The sequence below is a fragment of the Harmonia axyridis genome, chromosome 2 (assembly GCF_914767665.1).
Source record: "Harmonia axyridis chromosome 2, icHarAxyr1.1, whole genome shotgun sequence".
NCBI lineage: Eukaryota > Metazoa > Arthropoda > Insecta > Coleoptera > Coccinellidae > Harmonia > Harmonia axyridis.
Window position 1 is genome coordinate 16,611,029 of NC_059502.1, and position 19,710 is coordinate 16,630,738.

Below are 19,710 nucleotides of genomic sequence, written 5' to 3' on the forward strand. Positions count from 1 at the left end.
ATCATCACCATGAAATACACAAATCTACATCGAATACTGTAAATTCGTAAATGTCTGATTTCGCTTCTCCTAAATAAAACATAGCTTTGGAATGAATTAAACATTTGCGAAGTACATGAAACAAAAGTATCTGTATAACAAATCTGTTTGTAAATCGAAAGATCATACGTATATGTACCATAGTATAAGGAAAGGATAGTAAGCCAACCGCCGTTTGACGGCAAGGAGCTGGTCACTTGGAGTCGCTTCTGTATTTGGAACCAATGTTTTACGGGTTGCATATATCGAACACTATTGACTACCCAAAGTGGAGAAGTAACTATCCTTATACTATGTATGTACCTATGTAAATGAAATACTCTCTCTTGTTGTGAGAACCGAGTTGGAGAAAAAGGATATCGATTTCGCATATTCTTTTCAATCGGGAAATCAGTCTAAGCCATTCTCGACTGCCGTCGATGGAAAACAAAGGAATAGTTCGCACACTTCACCTCCGGGCGTTTTCCCCCCATTTTTCGAATAGAGGAAATAAATTGAAAACCTCCTTAATTTGAAATTGTTTTCTTGGCACGAGATTCACCATGAAACTTTTTGCTGGTCACGCTCTTGAATTAAATAATGAGAAAATCGATAACTGAATGGACATAATGCTATGCGGGTTCATCGAACAATCAGGGTTGTTTTTGATATCCCTTTTATTGCGTCAGATGACATGCACTTAAGTGTAGTTTGAATATCGGAAATATTAGGTATGCAGATTGGGCTATTTTTCATTCCAGTGATTTACCGTTCTTTTACGCTGTTAATGATGAATGACGAGAGCTCAAAAGCATCCGACTTCACGTTAAGGTTTTCCTACATTTTTTCCAATATTCCACTAGATTTTTTTATGGTTTTGACTTCGCTTCTAACATAAAAATGAAATGAATCTGAAATGGTGTCTTGTATGCAGAAGGAAACGGTATCACTCAACCCCTTTTTCCTATTCAATTTTAAGGGGTTGAAGCGTTTAAGCCTCAAATATACATCAAAAGATGTCCCCCCAAACGAAATAATTCGACGTGTTTTGGGGAAATTTTTCCAATCACTATGAGATAAGAAATATACGGGGTGGTTCGTCTGAGATGGAACACCCTGTATATTCAACCCTGTTATCACAGAAATATTGACCATTTTTTCCCAATATTTTTCTTGCATTTTCTATGGTTCTGTTGGTCAGTCTGAACTCGTTTTTGCGGTTACGTAAATATTGAGTAATTTTTTATACTATTCTTGAATTTTCTATGGTTCTGGTTGAGAGATCATCTTGAAATTGTGCACCAAGTTTCAAGTTATCATTCTACATCCAAATGCAAATATTTATCCCTATCGATTCTGCCGTTTTGAAATTAACAAAAAAAAAACAAAATTTCTAATGGCCATATTTACGGATATCACAATTTCACATCTGAGCCTATCCTGTAAATTTCAAGTTTCTAGGTCCTTCTGTTGTCCGGTTGGAGAACCAGATGGATAGACATTCTTGAATTTGACCATGGAGTCCTTATCGTTTGAGTCCATTTCCGGCTTGAAATTTAAAAAAAAATACAGACATTTTAACGAAATGATAGAATCGTACCTATATTTGTTGAAAAATCACTCAAAAAAGTTTCTAAGTTCCTAGCTTATTTATCAAATTGGAAATTTAGATCTCTTCAAATATTTCGTTGAAATTCTGCACTTGAAATATAAATAAAATATGTTGATTTTCTATTGGTCCTCTTCTACCCATCCATCCCTAAAGAAAAAGAAAAAAATTACATTGAGAAAATCTCTCACTTGATGAGGCTCAGCATCATTTGGATCTCCATATCGCAAGCATGTAAAATTTTATGTCAAAATGATTTGTCGCACCATTATTAGTAGGGCTTCGAAAGTTGCAAAAAAGGAAAACAATGAAACTAAAACTGATGCCATTTTAGCACTTACATCACAAACGCTTTGAAAATACGCAGATTATACTCCTTTTGACCCTTAAACGAATTTTCGAATTTGACCTTGATGGCGACCTTGAACATCCAACAGGAGTGCTATGGAAAATGGAAATCATCACAATTGAAACATCCACGTTTTCTGGATACCTTATAACTCCGAAAATTATCGTATTATGTAACTTAATCAGTAAAATCAATACAAATATTACCAAACAAACATGCAAAAACTTCTTTGGAATTTTTTCATTCGATTCATATAACATTGGGGTGAAACGATCTAGCAATTCCTGTCACATCCGATATCTTCCCTTAGGAGGGTTTGTGGTAAGTTTCGTGTAGCTATCTCGACCACGTTTTATTACACGTATTGGTATTCCAGAAAAATACCCATCCTCCGAAAAACATTCCTTCGAACTTTTCAAGACCAATTTATATACCCTTATATTGACGTTTACGGTGTTGGAGAGGGGTGTAGCGAATTCCTTTTATGGTTTATTTCAACAATAACTGTTTCTCAAAGGGAGACTTAAAAAGCTGCACAAAGGCGCTGAAACACCTTTTTGTAAAGACGGAATAACTGGGAAGCCTGAGGTGGGATAATTTTAGGGATTTTATTAATTAATTTATGTTCCGATTATATTTGATATCTTTATTATAATTCAGGATGGTGCTTTGATGAAAAATTTATATTACTATCTCTAGAGGGCATCAACCTTTGAGTCTGTGGCTATGGTAATATAGGATTTCTAAGTTATTCGTTATCCTGAAAAATTTCGAGCGCTCTACCCTGAACAAATAGCTCTATCATTTTGTCACAGTGTCTTTTTTCGAATTTGGAACCGAGAATGGTCTCAAGAAATAGCCACCACACAACTATATTCTCACTGATTAATCAACCAATAAGAAAGATATTAACACCAAGTTCTTCGCATTCTAAAGGAAGAAACAAGAAATTCCTATGAAAAATTACTTATCCAACAGGATGAACAATTTTTCAAAAATTAAGAGATGGTTTCACATACCAACTGAACGAAGTAACAAGTGATTTGACAATTCTGGCACCAGCCTATTATTTAAACAAAAAATAAGAGGGAAGTTCAAATTTGCTTAGCTAGACTCGATATTTTTGTAGAGTGTGATACATTGTTGAATTCGTAATTTTTTTCTTTATCATCTCCTAAGGAGAACAATTATGGCACCCACAAGAAAAAATAATTGTTATTAGAATCTCTATATTGGATAATGGCTACAAATCGAATTTCGTGAAGTTATCCCCAGAAACAAATGAGTTATACTGAAAATCTCGATTTTTGTTGCTTCGGGATATCGCGGGAACCATTGTAGATATTTCAGATCTGTTCACACCAACACACCCTAAATAACGTAATTTTTTTGTAATTTAAGCCACCCTGTATTTCTAACGGTTTTCGATATCCCCTTTTAATAGTTCTAAATAGTATTCCTGCAGGGACTGTGTATTAGAACAGTTCAAAGATCTACAATCTCCTTATCAAGAAGATTTCCATGTCCTATAACCTCTGGTTTGTAACCGTTCTGGAAGTATTGTTGTGGTGCAGATCCAAAAGTCAAAGTTGACTATTTTTGGACACTGGTTCTGCAACGACATCCTGCACCCTTTTGTTGTTCGGCTTTGACATCCGCTTTCCTGAAATTCAATATTGTAATAAGCTATCTAATTTGCTGAATCAATAGGAATTTACTTTATTATTTCAAACGTTTATACTGGAAATTATCATAATAAATAAATAATTTTATGGAAATAAAATTTCCATAAAAATCGTTCAGTGATTTTAACACTAGAAAGTATACCTACGGATTTTTGTTTTTTGCTCAACTGTCCTGAAGGAAGACCACCTAAACTTTTTCTGTTTGTATCATTTTAAAAATGATATGGAACGATTACTGTCTCTTGGATGGGGGTTTTTAGGTTAGGAAAGTTTAGCTAATGTGACGTTTGACGTACGCCATCTGGGTAGTCTCCTGCAAATTTTCATACCATGCTGCTGAGTTTTTTGCAAAATATTGGATTATTTTGAAGTAACCCCTCATTTTCGTTCCTTTTGCTCGACTGAAAGATGTTTGGCACTATTAAACTATGTTTTCTCATTTATTTATGTGCTTCTTGTAGAGTTGCAAACCGTGGAGTTATTTTTGAGGTCAGGTTTATGTTTTATTCATACATTTTTGATAGAATAGCAAAATACTGCAGTAATACAATCATAAAAGCAACAAAACTTGAAGTGATACGTTGAACAGTGAAATTTAAGTGGCTCGACCTGAATTTTAACTTTGAAGGGCGAAAACTTCGGTTGCATCTTGGAATTAATTTGATTTGATTTGATCTCAAGCCTGATTGAAGGTTCATAAACTATAGACACGAAAACGCCTAAGGTAGTTACAGGTTTTCTAGTGAACCCCCCCACTGGCTTCGCCCGTGTCTGAGACTATGTTCGACAAACAAACATTTCAAAATACGGCCCACTTTTTTGTCAAATGTTTGAAAATCTTACAAAAGTTGAGATCGTCTAAAGTTCCCCCTCGATAGTAATAGGTTTGGTAAGGTAAGCTATTGCAAAATAAAAAATAGATTGCTAGTCGTGAAACTATTTTATAATAATAATAATATGATTTATCCTGTAAGCTATAGGATAGGAACATTTAATCACAGAGGCCTGTACAGTTTAAGGCTTATACAAACAAACATGCGATTGCAAAGAACTGAATACTTTTTTGCCGAATGTTCAACAAACTAGCTTTCGAAGGTCAAGATCGTCTGAAGTACTTTTTCCTAGTTTATATAATTTTAGGTTTGGAAAGGTATTGTTACGTCATTTGATGACAGTTCGAAGAATCGAAACTGATTCTTGGAACTGTATTCACATAAAACATTCTTTATCAAATAACTGAAGGTCGTAGGAAGTTCTTATCGACATTTGGTAACACATAAGGATAGGTTAGCTAATGTGACATAATGTGTCATCTGGGTTTCGATTCACGTTTGCGAAGAACTGCAGCATCTGTTCCACCCAAAATGTTCAACGGTTTCATTCCTTTCTAGGTAATGTAATCTAGTCGGGTAGCCCCCAGCTCCTGTCGTCGGTGATCAGATCAGGGGACCAGCCTAATTTCGAGTCCTCGTCAAGCAGTGACGTCGCCATGTCGGCAGCCATGCGATCCACACTGCAAACGGTCCCCGAAAGCCTGGAGGTGACGAAGAACGCGGATGCCACTTCCGGCACCACCGCCGCGATCTCCAGCGGGGGCGGCAGCAACAAGACATCCGTAAAAGCATCCTCAGAGGTCAACAAGCCGTCACGGTCATACAACTTTCACACGTCCACGAATAAGGTAAGACTAAGTTTTTTTTTCAGCCTTAAGACCAGTGGCGGCTCATGAATATTGTAGCTTTGCAATTGACCACCCCTCATTGGGTTTCTGGTATTATTAGGTGTAGTAAAAGGAAATCCATTATTTTTCCAATACATGGCTTCCGATCGAATTCCACTAGATGGCGTTAGAAAGATCAGTTTTCGTACTACAAAAACTTTTCTGACAGTTTTGTGATTAGTTGATGCAATTTAGTTTGAGCGCGCGTCAAAGATGGGCACCAGCAATGAGAAAATACGCTATATTTTACAGTTCTTCTTCGATAAAGGGGAAAATGCAAACCAGGCGGCTGAAAATGTAATAGGATATTCCAAAACAAGTTGCAGAATAGGCTCCTATTCCAACACGAATGCGAAATTCAGAAACGAGTGACGAAGGAGCGAAATTTCGAACGCATGAGTGTTGTAATTGCCTTCTGCAACGAGTATTAGACGATATTTTCTCTATTCCAGTCAAGTTTTGTGAAATATTGTCGGAATTCAATGAAAAACTCAGATTATAGATCTTCGTGAATTTTGTATTGTATGATTGGTGTGATTGTTGCGAAAATTGGCAGATTTGAATCGTACGTTTTGAATTTTGAAATAATTTATAATAACGCATTAAATTCGTGCCTTATGTCTGACGAAATCGATTTAACACTACCAGAATTAAGAGAAATTGCGATTGATATTGCAAATCATTTCACTCTATCCAAATTATCTTTTATTGACAATTGACATGTGTTGAAATTAGATAGGATCGGAAGTCAGTGTTGAAAACCACAAAACGGAAAATATAACCGAAAACAATGCTGTAATGAGTTAATTACAGCCAATTGTCGAAAATGTCGATAATATCAAGGACATTATCCATTCCGATCATCATCTAAGAGCTGTTTCTATTGTCAAAGTGCTGAATATTGTACAGAAAACCGTTCGGAACCATTTGTATAAGGCTGGTCTCAAGAAGAATCTTATTCATGGGAATCACACGTATTGACGCTAAAAACCTCATCGAACGAATTACCATCTGTGATTCGCTGCTGAATCGCAACAATCCTAGAAATTTAAGGATCAGTTGAAAAAAAAATGCAGGACCAATGAAACTTTCCCCTAATGAATTATAAAGAATATGTTTATTTCGTCAAGTTGTCTGAATTTGGTCATACTATATTACATAATGAATAAAAATTTTTGATGAATAAGCACAATTCATTAAATAACACGTAACAAACATAAAAAATGTATAATTTAATAATAGCCATATATGATTGATTCAAATTCGTAAAAATTGCTTTTCTATTCATTCTCATTCAAGAATTCTGAATACCCTTCAAATTCATTTCCTCCTCAGTAACATCCTTCGGTTCGTTAATTCTATTCATAACGAGAAAAAACGACAAAAAATAAGAAGTTTATGAATCTCCATAAAGTTATAGATCGGTTCATTCCAATAATCATGTGACTATTTTTGGATGTGGAAATTAAGAATGCTGCCCTTTTCCACGATATCGAAAAACAATTTCCATGCTGACGTAAGAGTGGTAATTTCTTATGCCGACTGCGATGAATTATTTGTAGGGTGTCCTTTACGTATCCAGAAAATCTCGTAATGTGATATTCCTTATTTGGAGAAATATATCCATTCAGATATCTTAGATCAGATCTCATTTCAGTTTAATTTAAAACTAATAAACCGTTTCGTAATCTGACGGGATCTGTACTGTATATCTAGAAATATTGAGATAACAACATTTTCAATTATAAGTGATAACTACGGAACCATTAGACCGATCTCATTTTACGAAGTTGACCTTGGATAGTTTGAAAATTTCTACTCAGAGTTGTGCCTTTGCAGTTTGCATTGTAACAGATTTATTTCGCCTGAAATGGTGAAATTACAAAATTTCATGTTTTTCTGTTACATTTCGTAAACCATTAGATTTATTAGCTACGAACACTACCTTGACTGCTTTGGTGAATTTCGAGTCAATTCAAGTGTTTTCGTGTTTATAAACAAACGGATGTACAAAGTTTAACCTCGAATGTGGATGCAATTTTTGGCTTGAAATTTGTCTTCATTATCATCATAAATTCAGCATCATAACACTGAATACACATATTTCAGCTGCAAAGTCCTTCTCTTAATCGTTTTGGAGTTTGTAGGAGGAATAGGTTTGAACGCCGAATCCAAATATTTCTTTTTATGATTTGGCATAATCTGTGAGGTGAAATGAAACCATTATGCAATATTTTCAGTATTATTGCAAATATAAAGCGTTTGGGATCGGTATATCGTATTAATGCAAAGTCTACAACTCTTGTTGTTTCGGAATTCGAATATTCTTGTTTCAAGATAAAAAATAATTTGTATAAATTGTAATAAACATAGATAGAGGGATAATATGTCGTTTTCAGTAAGCAAATTTTGTCCCCAACATGAACTGTCAAATTTGGAATAAGGGTCGCTTAAATGAAAACATATCAGTGATACGATATTCCACCCAATTCGCGGATTTCTTCTAAAAGAAAACACTTCTTATGTCCCATAGTGAATCAAAGTTTCATATTAACATAAAATATATTGAGATAATACATGAATATGTATATCAGAAATTCAGAATACAAACTTCAAACACGCCAAACGACGTGAAACAATCGACGACAGTAGGCGCGCAATAGTTGCCAAACCTTGGATTTCAGCAGGTAGATGCAGAAAAAATAAATATTCTGCTTACTAAAAATGTGACAATTAGGAAAAATATCGGATTTAAAATATTCAGATTTGCATATTCAATTGACAATCACTCCAATAAATTATATTTCATTCAATATAATATACATTTATAACAATATACAAAAATTGTGGATTTGAAAATATATCACGATCCGATCACGTAATCTAACCATGTTGGGGACAAAATTGCGTACACTCCCTTTATCTATGTTTATTACTCTTTGGTAAGAACGCTACTAGGTTCTATTTTTTTTCATTTCGAAAAACCCTCTATTTGAGATATTCCAATTATATAGGAAGAAATATAATATCATAGTATATTCTAAAACAAGTTGCAGAATCGGCTCCTATTCCAACACGAGCAACGAAGGAGCGAGTTTTCGAACGCATGAGTGTTGGAATTGCCTTCTGCAACGAGTATTAGACGATATTTTCTCTATTCCAGTCAAGTTTCGTCAAATATTGTCGGAATTCAATGAAAAATTCAGATTTGATCTTAGTGAATTTTGTATTGTATCTTGGCAGTTGGTGTGATTGTTACGGAAATTGACAGATTACTGAATTTGAATCGTGTGTTTCGAATTCTGGAATAATTTATAATTACGTATTAAATTCGTGCCTTATGTCTGACGAAATCGATTTAACACCACCAGAATTGAGAGAAATTGCGAATAATATTGCAAATCATTTCACTATATCCAAATTATATTTTATTGACAATAAACGTGTGTTGATATTGATTACAGTACATTTTTTAGTACCGTAATGAACTCATTACCATACTGAAACCATATTGTAAAATCGGCAGTGTTTTTCGTTTGAATTGCTCGTCCGTAAAATCCTTAGGACAATCGGATAGATTCCAATTTTTAAAAAAGACTTGAACTTCCCATTAAACGAATAGATAAACGGGATACGAGAGAGATATCCGCTATCACCCTGCACAATTGACCACAATGAGTCATAGCGTCGATTGTCCGACTTCCTTGGTCGTAATGCAAGACCTCGCGGCTAGGCTTTCGAGTGCATATGCTACGGAACCCCGATCACCGTACTTCACAATGGATTTCACTAGAAACCCGATCGGTCAGTCGCTAAACAAGTATGTAGTAGTAATGATGACGATCACGGGAAAAGTTGTCAGTAGACACGGTACAGTGTCTTGGTACTGCAACGTACTGCTTGGAGGGGGCAATGCGATTTTAGCGCGGTCAGCAGATTGAGGCAATGCTGTTTTGATTTATTATTCGCGATAATGATTTTTGGATTAAAAGATGCATAATAAAATAACCTTTCAACTATCAAGACTGCGATTTGGCGGTAAACTATAGAAAATATCTTTTCTTTATTTCAGTATCATAATGAGTTCATTACAGAACTAAAAATAGTGCTGTAATGAACTCATTACAGCATTGTTTTCAGTTATATTTATCGTTTTGTGGTTGTCTATACTGACTTCCGATCCTATTAAATTTCAGCACACGTCAATTGTCGATATAATATAATTTGGATATAGTGTAATGATTTGCAACATTATTGGCAATTTCTCTTGATTCTGGTCTCTAACCATGAGGTTCGACTCATTCATCACGAATCCTTCCTAAGATTTGATTATACAGGGCGATTCCTAACTACGGTACGAAACTTAAGAGAATGATTATTTAAGTCATTTTAAGAAAAAAGGTCCTACGAACATGTCCGAAGTTGTTCGTTTCCGAGGTACAGGGCGTATTTATAAATTATCCTAAATTTGCATTTAGATGTAGCATGGCATTTTCAAGCTTCATACAAAATTTTGTATTGAAAGCATTTCCAGAACCATAGAAAATTCAAGAAGAATATTGAACAAATATTCCAATTAATGAAGAAACATTAAATATTGATTTGTTGATCGCTCAAATGTCAATTATCTTTGGAATATGTAGACGTGACGATGAATATACGTCAGAATTTGAAATACATATTTATCTGCAAACTTTGCTTCGATATCTTTCAAATCCAATCAATATACTGGGATGCGTTGCCTAATAATAAAAGCACGAACATAATTAACAGTACGTCATTTGATTATCGTCCCTTGTATTGATTTGACTCATTACGTTGAAGTGAAAACAACAGTAAAATCTTTGTTGTTGGTTTTTATCATGCTATCAGGAAGTAATCTAGCCGTATCGCCCTTAGAATTTTATTGAAACATTCAGCATATAAGAACATAGTTTCATGAAGACTAAATTGAAACACAATTTTTTATTGAACTATTAACTAGTTTCCAAGTTAAAAAATTTTCAGAATATTCTAAAATTCATTCAATCGATTGAATTTGTAGGCCTTATAATATAATATATGAATTATTTGAATTTAATTCAAATATAGGTTCGTTTTTGCTTTTTTTCCATGATTTATAAAAAAAAATTGATTTTCTTCAGAACTATATGAATCTATTTTTATTTAATTTCATGTGTGTAAAATACTCATGGGAACAACCTTTCACGATAAAAATTTTAGTTGGCTCTGAGTAACATAATAAGATTAATATTTCCAATGAATAAAATCATGTACCCCACTGCTTTTTTTGTGAATCATTTCGTTGATGGTTCTTGATTCGTAAAAAGAAGTTCTATTATTATTTAAACATTATTCTGTAACAGTTCAACGAACCATTTCTGTATAATTCTATCATTCTATTCCACATTATAGGGATATCGTGGAATTGTTGGAGTAAAATAATTGTTTTATACATTTTTTATTTCCGCTTTGAAGATGGTCAATAATTGAATTACTGTGATCAACCATCACTTTCTCCTATGAAAAAAAAAAATTAATTCGTCGCCAGAATGCCTTTCCAAGTCGATCTTGAAGTAATGGGTCTAGCCTCAACTTCCTGACGAGAAAATACAAACGAGTCAGAATGCAAACCTACTTTCTAATTAATCCAAATCAATACGTCTGGAGATTATTGAACTTGATATACTTTTGAACTGGTTTTCGCAAACATGGTGTTTGTGAAATTGAAGGGAGTTACTTCAAGGATTCTAGTTATTTGATTTTTTTTTTTGACTGAGTGAACTTCGTTCTCTCAATTACAACCTTTACAATTTTGTAGATGACAAGGTTCGGAATTGAAAAATATTTATATTTGAACAAATTTCGACTATTATGAGATATATAAATTCGTTCGAAACTATTTCCTAATGTGAAAATTTTATACGATATATATTATTGGTATTGCAATTTTCAATTTTCATCAAATTAAAAATCCCAAATACTATATTTACTCGTAATGTTAAAAGATATGTCGAAATTGAGAATATTGGTTTTTTTTTAGATGATTTCGAAAAAACTGTTCTTGTATTATTATTTACATAAACCATTAAGTGATATTTCCTGATTGTCTTGTTATCAATAAATGCACTGATATATTATCTCCGCTTCATTTGTGGCGCCATCTATACGGTCAAATTGTAGAAGTATATGGACATGAGTGTTTCGAGATTAGTTCATTGATTTTACTCTATATAAATTTTTAAAATGGGCACCATTTTGCAATATTATCTTCTTCTTGGAGTGCCTATTCGAGACGTATGTTGGCGACCAACATGGCTATCTTCACTTTATCTGCGGCGGCACGAAAGAGTCCTGTTGTTGTTAAGGAGAACCACTGTCTAAGATTCTGTAGCCAAGAGTTTCTTCTTCTTCCTGGGCCACGCTTTCCGTAAATTTTGCCTTGTAAAATTAGCTGCAACAGGCCATATCTATGTTCATTTCTTGTTATATGCAATATTATACATTCTAGAAAAATGTTTCTGATATAAAACTTAAACTATTTTTCTTTTATCCATGTCAAACTTCATTAAAAACGTATTGTTGTCGCAAAGTTTCTCACAGAACGTTCTACTTTGGGTTTTGAACATTCATAAATTATTAGTCATTCTTAAATGGGCTGTTTACCGAACGAAGAGTAATTGATATTCTATGATCTCTTTAAGTACCGGCTGTAGAAGAAATAGTTGTCTCAGTGTCTCAGTATTTGCAAGTTTCGTGAATATTCTCGGCTGGATGAAATTATAATCTTTATATTTCGCGCAATTGGTTCGAATGAAGTGAATTGTTAATAAAAATTGAAACCCAAGGGAATTGAATACTGAATGATGAGGACTTTGTACGGTATTTATTCAGTACGACATATGAAAAAAGTAAGTCCTATTTATTTACATGTTTACATTGAATTAAACCATAAACAATATTCGCCACCGAAATCTCCATGATTCATATACATTTTTTATTCATAATTAATCTGCCATCATTGACTTATAATTCAAATTCTGAGGAACATCGAAACGTAATTACAAATTATGGGTATGTTTAATCTCAACATCGAATAAAGCTTGATGTATTATAAGATTACGTTTATTATTATTTTTACTTGTTTATTAAGTGCTAATGAAAGAATTATATCCATAATTCTGAAATTCAATGATTACGTGAATATTCATGAATCCAACTTTCAAGGTACTTGAGCTTAATTTCGTTATTCTATGATTTGATATCTTCAAGTATAAACATTTGGAATTGGTTCACGTTTTCCTGTAAATTAGATTGATAAAAATTACAAAATTGTTTCAAAGCTATGAATTTATGAAGTTCCATTGAAATTTCATTATTCATTACTGGAATTTTGTTTATTATTTTCAATTAAAAATGTTTCAGCTTTCCTGAAATGTTTACTGTGTACGTTTTAAAATGTGTAGAATCCAAAAATCAAAGAAAAAATTCGTCGGTCACTGAGAGCTTTTCTCAATTATTGTGATAGCTATTTTTTCATGAAATTGGTTGTCAATGCGTGTTTATAGTCCACAGGTAGAAATTCTTCAATATGTTTTACCTTAACGTTTACTGTGTTTTTTCATATGAGTTGCGATATTGTATGATATACTTTGTCCTAATGGAACAAATTCATTTTTAGCCAAATAGACCATTTTAAGAAATAATCCTGAAACATGTCGATTTTTTATTTTAATTTACCGTTTTTTAAAATAATAATATAATATACAGAGTGAATTACTTTCGAGTAATGACGTCATCGTCATTTTTTTTAAATGGAACACCCCTATTTTGTCTCAATTTTCCAATTATTCTAGTTGAGCTGATTCCAAAAAGGTATCTTACATGTTGATTTAAATTGGTACAGGGTGGACAAAAATGCAAAAGTTTTGTGTGTGCTCATAAAGTAACGCGTAACATCCTTTATTAGTTAAATTAACAATATCATCAAAAATAATTATTGTCTAGCGGCAATTGGTTTGAATGTAACACCCTGTAGTTTGTTACATTTTTAGAAGTATAAAAATAAGAAATAATTTCTTTCATATTCTGTCTGCTGAACCACAAGTACCAAACATGTTTGGAAACAGCTCATTTTTATTCATCTAAAAATGTAACAAACTACAAGGTGTTACATTCAAACCAATTGCCGCTAGACAATAATTATTTTTGATAATATTGTTAATTTAACAAATAAAGAATGTTACGCATTACTTTATGAGCACACACAAAACTATTGTATTTTTACCCACCCTGTACCAATTGGAATCAACATGTGATACATTTTTGGAATCAACTCAGCTAGAGTAATCGGAAAATTTAGACAAAATAGGGGTGTTCCATTTGAAAAAAATGACGGTGACGTCATTACTCGAAAGTAATTCATATATATTATTCATATATTAGATTATTATTTTAAAATACGGTAAATTAAAATAAATAATAGACGTGTTTCAGGATTATTTCAAAAATGGTCTGTTTAGCTAAAAATGAATTTGTTCCATACTTTAGGGACACAGTGTAGAAGAAAATACATTATAATAGTGTCGAACTCGCAATGCTTCATGTTGAGATCTTCTTGAATTCCATACCTCTCTCTAAAATTACCAATTCTCTTCGAGTTAGCAGTACTTGTTGATCAACGAATCGCAATTAATATTTACAATAATTAGTATTTCTCGTTAAGTGAGGAAATCTTCATAAAAACACGAGACGATGGAACAATAGCAACGTTAATCGTAACTGTTTGCAGAAATGATTATCATCATCTGGGAGAATTTCCATCTTCACAAAGGAGAGTCGGATCATTGACATCGGAGTAGGCTAGTTACTAGGTTATGCGAAGATGTTACATGATTCATAAACTAAGTAACTGGTTTTGCAATTTTTTCCGTGCAACAATCAGACTGTAACTCGATGTTAATTCGAGTAATGATAGGATTGTTTTGTGCTCGGTGAAAAATCTGCATTGGAAAAAAAATACCTATTGAAGAATCATTGTGCACTATATTCTCACATTTCTAGGTAGATCTATGCGTAAAGTAGATCATCCAGATTACCAGCATATTGCAATTAAAAAGAAAATACATATGTGTAGTTCTGTATAGTTTTTCCAAATATTGAATTGACTTGGTGTTTCTCAATGGAAACTCATTTTAAATCGAAAATAATATGATAGTCTGATTCTACTTTTTAATTATGTAAATTACCTTTGCTTCGCTCCATAGTGGGTTCTTCAGATTTTATAATTTCAATATCTGAAATTTTAGAAATGAAATTCTCACTTATATGGCGCCATATGAGGGTAGGTTGTCAACGAAGGATTTTGAGAATACCAGTAATATTTAGAATGGTCAGTTGTTAACTTTCACTTGGTCATTCAATAATGTGTCAATAATTGTATTATGTCTATTTATTTCTAGAATTTCTAGGAATTTTGAGCCACAACTTTTATGTTCGGTAAGTAGAATGTCATAGTCATGGTTAAACGTATATCCTAATTCTAATGAATGATTGGAATATGCAGAATTGTTTTTGTTGTTGAGGAATTTCTCAAAAGGTTCATTTATTCCAATCTGAGAAGATCATCCTGCTTGTCCAATATATACTTTTTGACGAGCATTACAGGCTAATAACTCAAATACTCCTGAGTTATCATTTTTTGATGTACTATACATTGCCACAAATTATACCAAAGGTATATCTGAAAAAATTTCCACCATTTTGAAAATAAATATAATTCCAGAAATTTTTTCATAACAAATTTAAACCTCAGTTAAATTTATCAAGAACAACAAAGATAATACATCGAATGATGATATATCATGAGTACCTACATTTATAAGTTAACTTGTAATGATTGCCAAAAAGTAGGTATATATTGAACAAACAGGAAAATCTCTTCAAATTAGAATTTGTGGAATTTCCTAAACAGCAAGAATAATTCTACATATTCCAATCACTTATAAGAATTAGTACATACGTTTAATGATAATTTTGAAATTATACACCGGTACCGCAAAGAAAAGCAATGGCTTAACATTCCTAGAAACTCTGGAAATAAACAGACATAATGGAATATTATTAAACCACAAAGTGAAAGTTAACAACGGTCCCTTGTGAATCATTCATTGCTGAAATTACAAGGAGCCATTGTTGATAACATGTACCTACCCTCAAATTTACCTAAGTGAGTTTCATTTTAACATCTGTTCTAAAAGCTACTGTGTAGCAAAATCAAATTTATAGAATTAAAGAATGGAAGTAAAGTAACTATCATTTTATTTTCGGCCGCATATAGTTTTGATTTGAGATTCGAATGAACAAGTGAAAAGATTGGAAATTCAATTTTTGGTTTTCTCGAATCCATGTTTGAAAAAAGACATATTGAATCAAATACAGGTACATAATTCCATACGATCATTGTAGTATGGTAAGTTATCTATAAAATTCATTCGAGTTTCTGTTGTTATCTTCGCTTTATTTTTTCCATAGATAATATGTTTGGTAATCTAGATGTACTGATGATAATATCAGCGGTAAACAAGTTGTTTCCATCATTATTCATTTCAGAAAACAACCTCTTTCTCGTCTTCATTTCATCTTGGCAATAATGCTATTTATTCATGGTATGTCAAATAATATGGCTTAATACTACATTGTTGTTCTTATCATTTCCATTGCAATTGAAATTTGAGTTTCATCGCCAGTTGAAAGCTTTTATCTTCTTTTATGGAGTCACAAGTCGTAATCTGCGAAATGTCAAAACATCTAAGTGCTTAAAAGATTCGTTAATTTATTTTACCTTCATCAGTGAAATATTAACCAGTCTTATATTTTGGTTTGTTTATTATTACAACCACTCGACCTCTGGAATCTTCTAGGAAAATATTTTGAATATGTAGTGGAATTCAATAGAAAATAGGATATTTTTCTAAAGCTTAATTCTTCGTCTTATGAATTCTGCAAGCCCAAGTCTGTCACTGAGCGTAAGATTTTATTCTGAATCCTTTTTTGGTCTCCATCACAGCCAATGTTCTCCTCTTCATCTTGCGAATATTTCGCAAATGGATTATGTATTTCGTATTCCTTTCACGTTCTTCACACTGCCTCAGTATCCTTGACTTCTTTCATCACCTCTCAACTTTATATTCAATTCGAAGTTACCTCAGGAACAGAACTAATGTACAGTTTGTTCTGTTTTGGAATTAGAACGACACGCTTTTTGCTAAACTTCTGCAATATTTTCGCCCTTGGAGTTGTTTTAGAGAAATACTGAAACACTGAAAAAGTACTCAATAGTCGAGACATGTCATTGTAATCATTTGAATAACAATAAAATAATCAATTGCGTGAATATCAAGCATGAATCTCCTGCTTATTGGTTTATAAATAATTTCTTTCTGAACCGTCATTTAATAATGATCATAATGACGTTGTGTGATAAGATTAAATTGAATGACCTGAAATTATACCTCCAATAGTTTCAAAGTGAAAAAATTGTGGTCAAAAGTTTCAACATCTCGATATTCAATTAAATATTTAATGAACTGAATTTTGGAATGATAAATCAGTGTATGGCTCAAAAATGTATTTATTATAGTATTATAATATTGAAAGTGATCCTTGAAAATGGAAAGGAGTAGGTAACTTTCCTACCTGTATTTTATGAATGAATATCTGGACAGCGCTATAGTGTTGGCGTATTCGGTAATTAAGGTTGTTATGAATTTATGAGATGGAAAAAATAATGAAATGGATCTTCGATGTCTTGAAGTTTTGTTGAATAATAGGAAACATTATAATTTATGTGGTTATCGTTATCATTTATTTCCTTGTCCCGAGAACAGGATCATACTGGATTATTGGAATAAATGATAATTGTGGATATATTTTTATTTTGGTGCGGTGTTTATCAAACAAGAATTCCGTTGGGTGATTCATGTTTTTTAAATTGAATATGAAAACGTGAATATATGAAGACATGAAGGATATAATTCCTGTTCCACTTGTGTTCACGAAATAATCATAACGTTATAATTAAGGATTTATATGGTATATTTTGGCATTATTTCTGTTATGAAAAGCTAATCTTGGCAGACATCTTATTCAACCTTATTCAATGGAACAATACGAACTTGAAATACAAATGAATATTATAAAGTTGAAATAGTATAAAAAACAATTTCTACTGATACAAAACAGAGCTTGTATAAGTAACAAAATAAGAAAGAAAAATCTATGAAAACTAAAAAAGATTCAATAAACTTTACAGGTAAATTGGATATTTGCCGCTTGGGATTTCCAAACTTTCTCAAGATATTCAACAATAGAGATGAGTTTACTTCTGTTCATTATTAGAACCTTTTTAATTCTCAAGGATTTTTCGGTCAACTTTCAAATTTTGTAAGTTGGTCTTCATATCAATAAGCTCTGTTTTATATCAGTTCGATTTTAAAATTTATCTGAGAAAGCCACAATGTTGGGGAAACAATGAATGTTGATGTCACAATTTGAGAATGATATATTCTCGCACGATTTTGTTCTACAAGATGTGGAAGAATGAACGGAATAACCACAGAATTAGAGAAAATTAATTCTGTGTTATTTCGTTTGAAACTAGTAGTTTCGGATCATTCAAATAAATCTCAAATAGTTTCAGAAAAAGGCTTTAGATGGCTTCAGTAGTAAACATGTTAGATAAGATTTTTCAACTATGGAAATTTCCGAATATATTGAATAATATCAATACCAGTTAATTTATTGAATAAATTACACCGTTAATGACGGTGAAGGATAAACTCACGGCCAAGAGAATTGAGCATTCTAATAAATAAATCGTACGATGGTAATTGAAAGACTAAGCTAATCCCAGCTAAATACTGATCAAATGTCCTGTATTCAAAGTGTGTGTTAAACTAGGGGTGTAAACGGTTTTCAAAGGTTTTAACTCCTCTTTAGAAGCTTATTGCATTTGAACATCGGCGAGAGTAATTGAACCAATCTGGCATAATCCATAACCTCGGCGGAAAATAGCATGTTGATAATTAAGTAATATTTCCCCAATTTCCTAGCAATATTTCACTATTTAGCAGAACGGTAATTTCGCCAAATGAAATGATCAAGTACGGGAAATTTAAAATGGCCTGTATAGGTACCCCTGGCGAACTCTGACGATTACACGAATTTTTTCTTCTTGCAATTCGATTTTTGATTTTTAGGATGTCTACAGATTGGGGTTGATGAAATAAAAACACAGTCACTAATCACACTTTAATAGAAATGTTTCTTTCAAATTCTTTATCAGTTACATAATTATTTCTTTGTGTTCTGTTATTCTTTGGATAACGCATTTTAGTTTCTCGAAAGAATTTTCGTCTATATAAGTACATATTGTGTATAATCTATAGAGCAATAAAAATAGAGGGAGTATACGCAATTTTTACATGTCCGCAACATGGGTAGATTACATTGTCGGATTGTGATATATTTTCAAATTCACAATTTTACTATATCATTATGTATGTATATTATATTGAATGAAATATATTTATTTGAGTGATTCCCGATTAATTATGCAAATTTGAGTATTTTGAGTCCGATATTTTTCCTAAATGTCGAATTTATAATAAACAGAATATTTATTATTTTCTGTATCTACCAGCTGAAATCCAAGGTTTGGCAACTTTTGCTGTCCTAGTGTCATACGTTGTTTCACGTCGTTTCGCGCGCTTAAAGTTTGTTTTCTGAATTTCTGATACATTTAGGTATTTATTTCAATATATTTTGAGTTAATATGAAACGTTGATTCACTATGGGACATATACAGAGCGTTCTTTATGGAGAAACTCGCGAATGGAGTGAAATATCGTCTCACTGATATGTTTTCATTTCCGCGCGCTTCATGTCAAATTTGATAGTTCATGTTGGGGACAAAATTTGCTTACCGAAAATGACATATGCTCTATCTATGTTTATTACCCTGAGGTATAATCCCACAATTTTCCAATGAATTCATCACACATCTCATTATGGTGATAAACAACGTAGGCGGACTTCATTGGCATATAAGGTGTCATCGGTTAGCTTATTCATATTATGTTTGAGGTTTATCAGCGTCTAATGATGCTAAACCCAACAAACAATGTTTATGTCAAAACATCTTTGTTTCGTCAGCATTGAATTATTCTATGAGACGAGAAATTTTCTGCCTCAACCGCTACCACCCAATTAATAGTGTTGTGCCTGAGGTGATGTTGGGAAACAGTAACAAAGCCTATTATCATTATCT

General features: G+C 32.6%; 1 protein-coding gene across 6 annotated transcripts in view; it reads left to right on the forward strand.

Moving 5' to 3' along the window:
* Positions 1-19,710, forward strand: part of LOC123673027 (serine/threonine-protein kinase MARK2) — a 74,058-nt gene that overhangs the window by 4,951 nt on the left and 49,397 nt on the right. For all 6 annotated transcript variants that reach the window (XM_045607431.1, XM_045607434.1, XM_045607436.1 and 3 more), the window contains exon 2: positions 5,053-5,342. In XM_045607431.1, coding sequence (XP_045463387.1) covers positions 5,151-5,342 — 192 coding nt within the window. In that variant the 5' untranslated portion in view covers positions 5,053-5,150. The remainder of the gene's footprint in view (positions 1-5,052; positions 5,343-19,710) is intronic.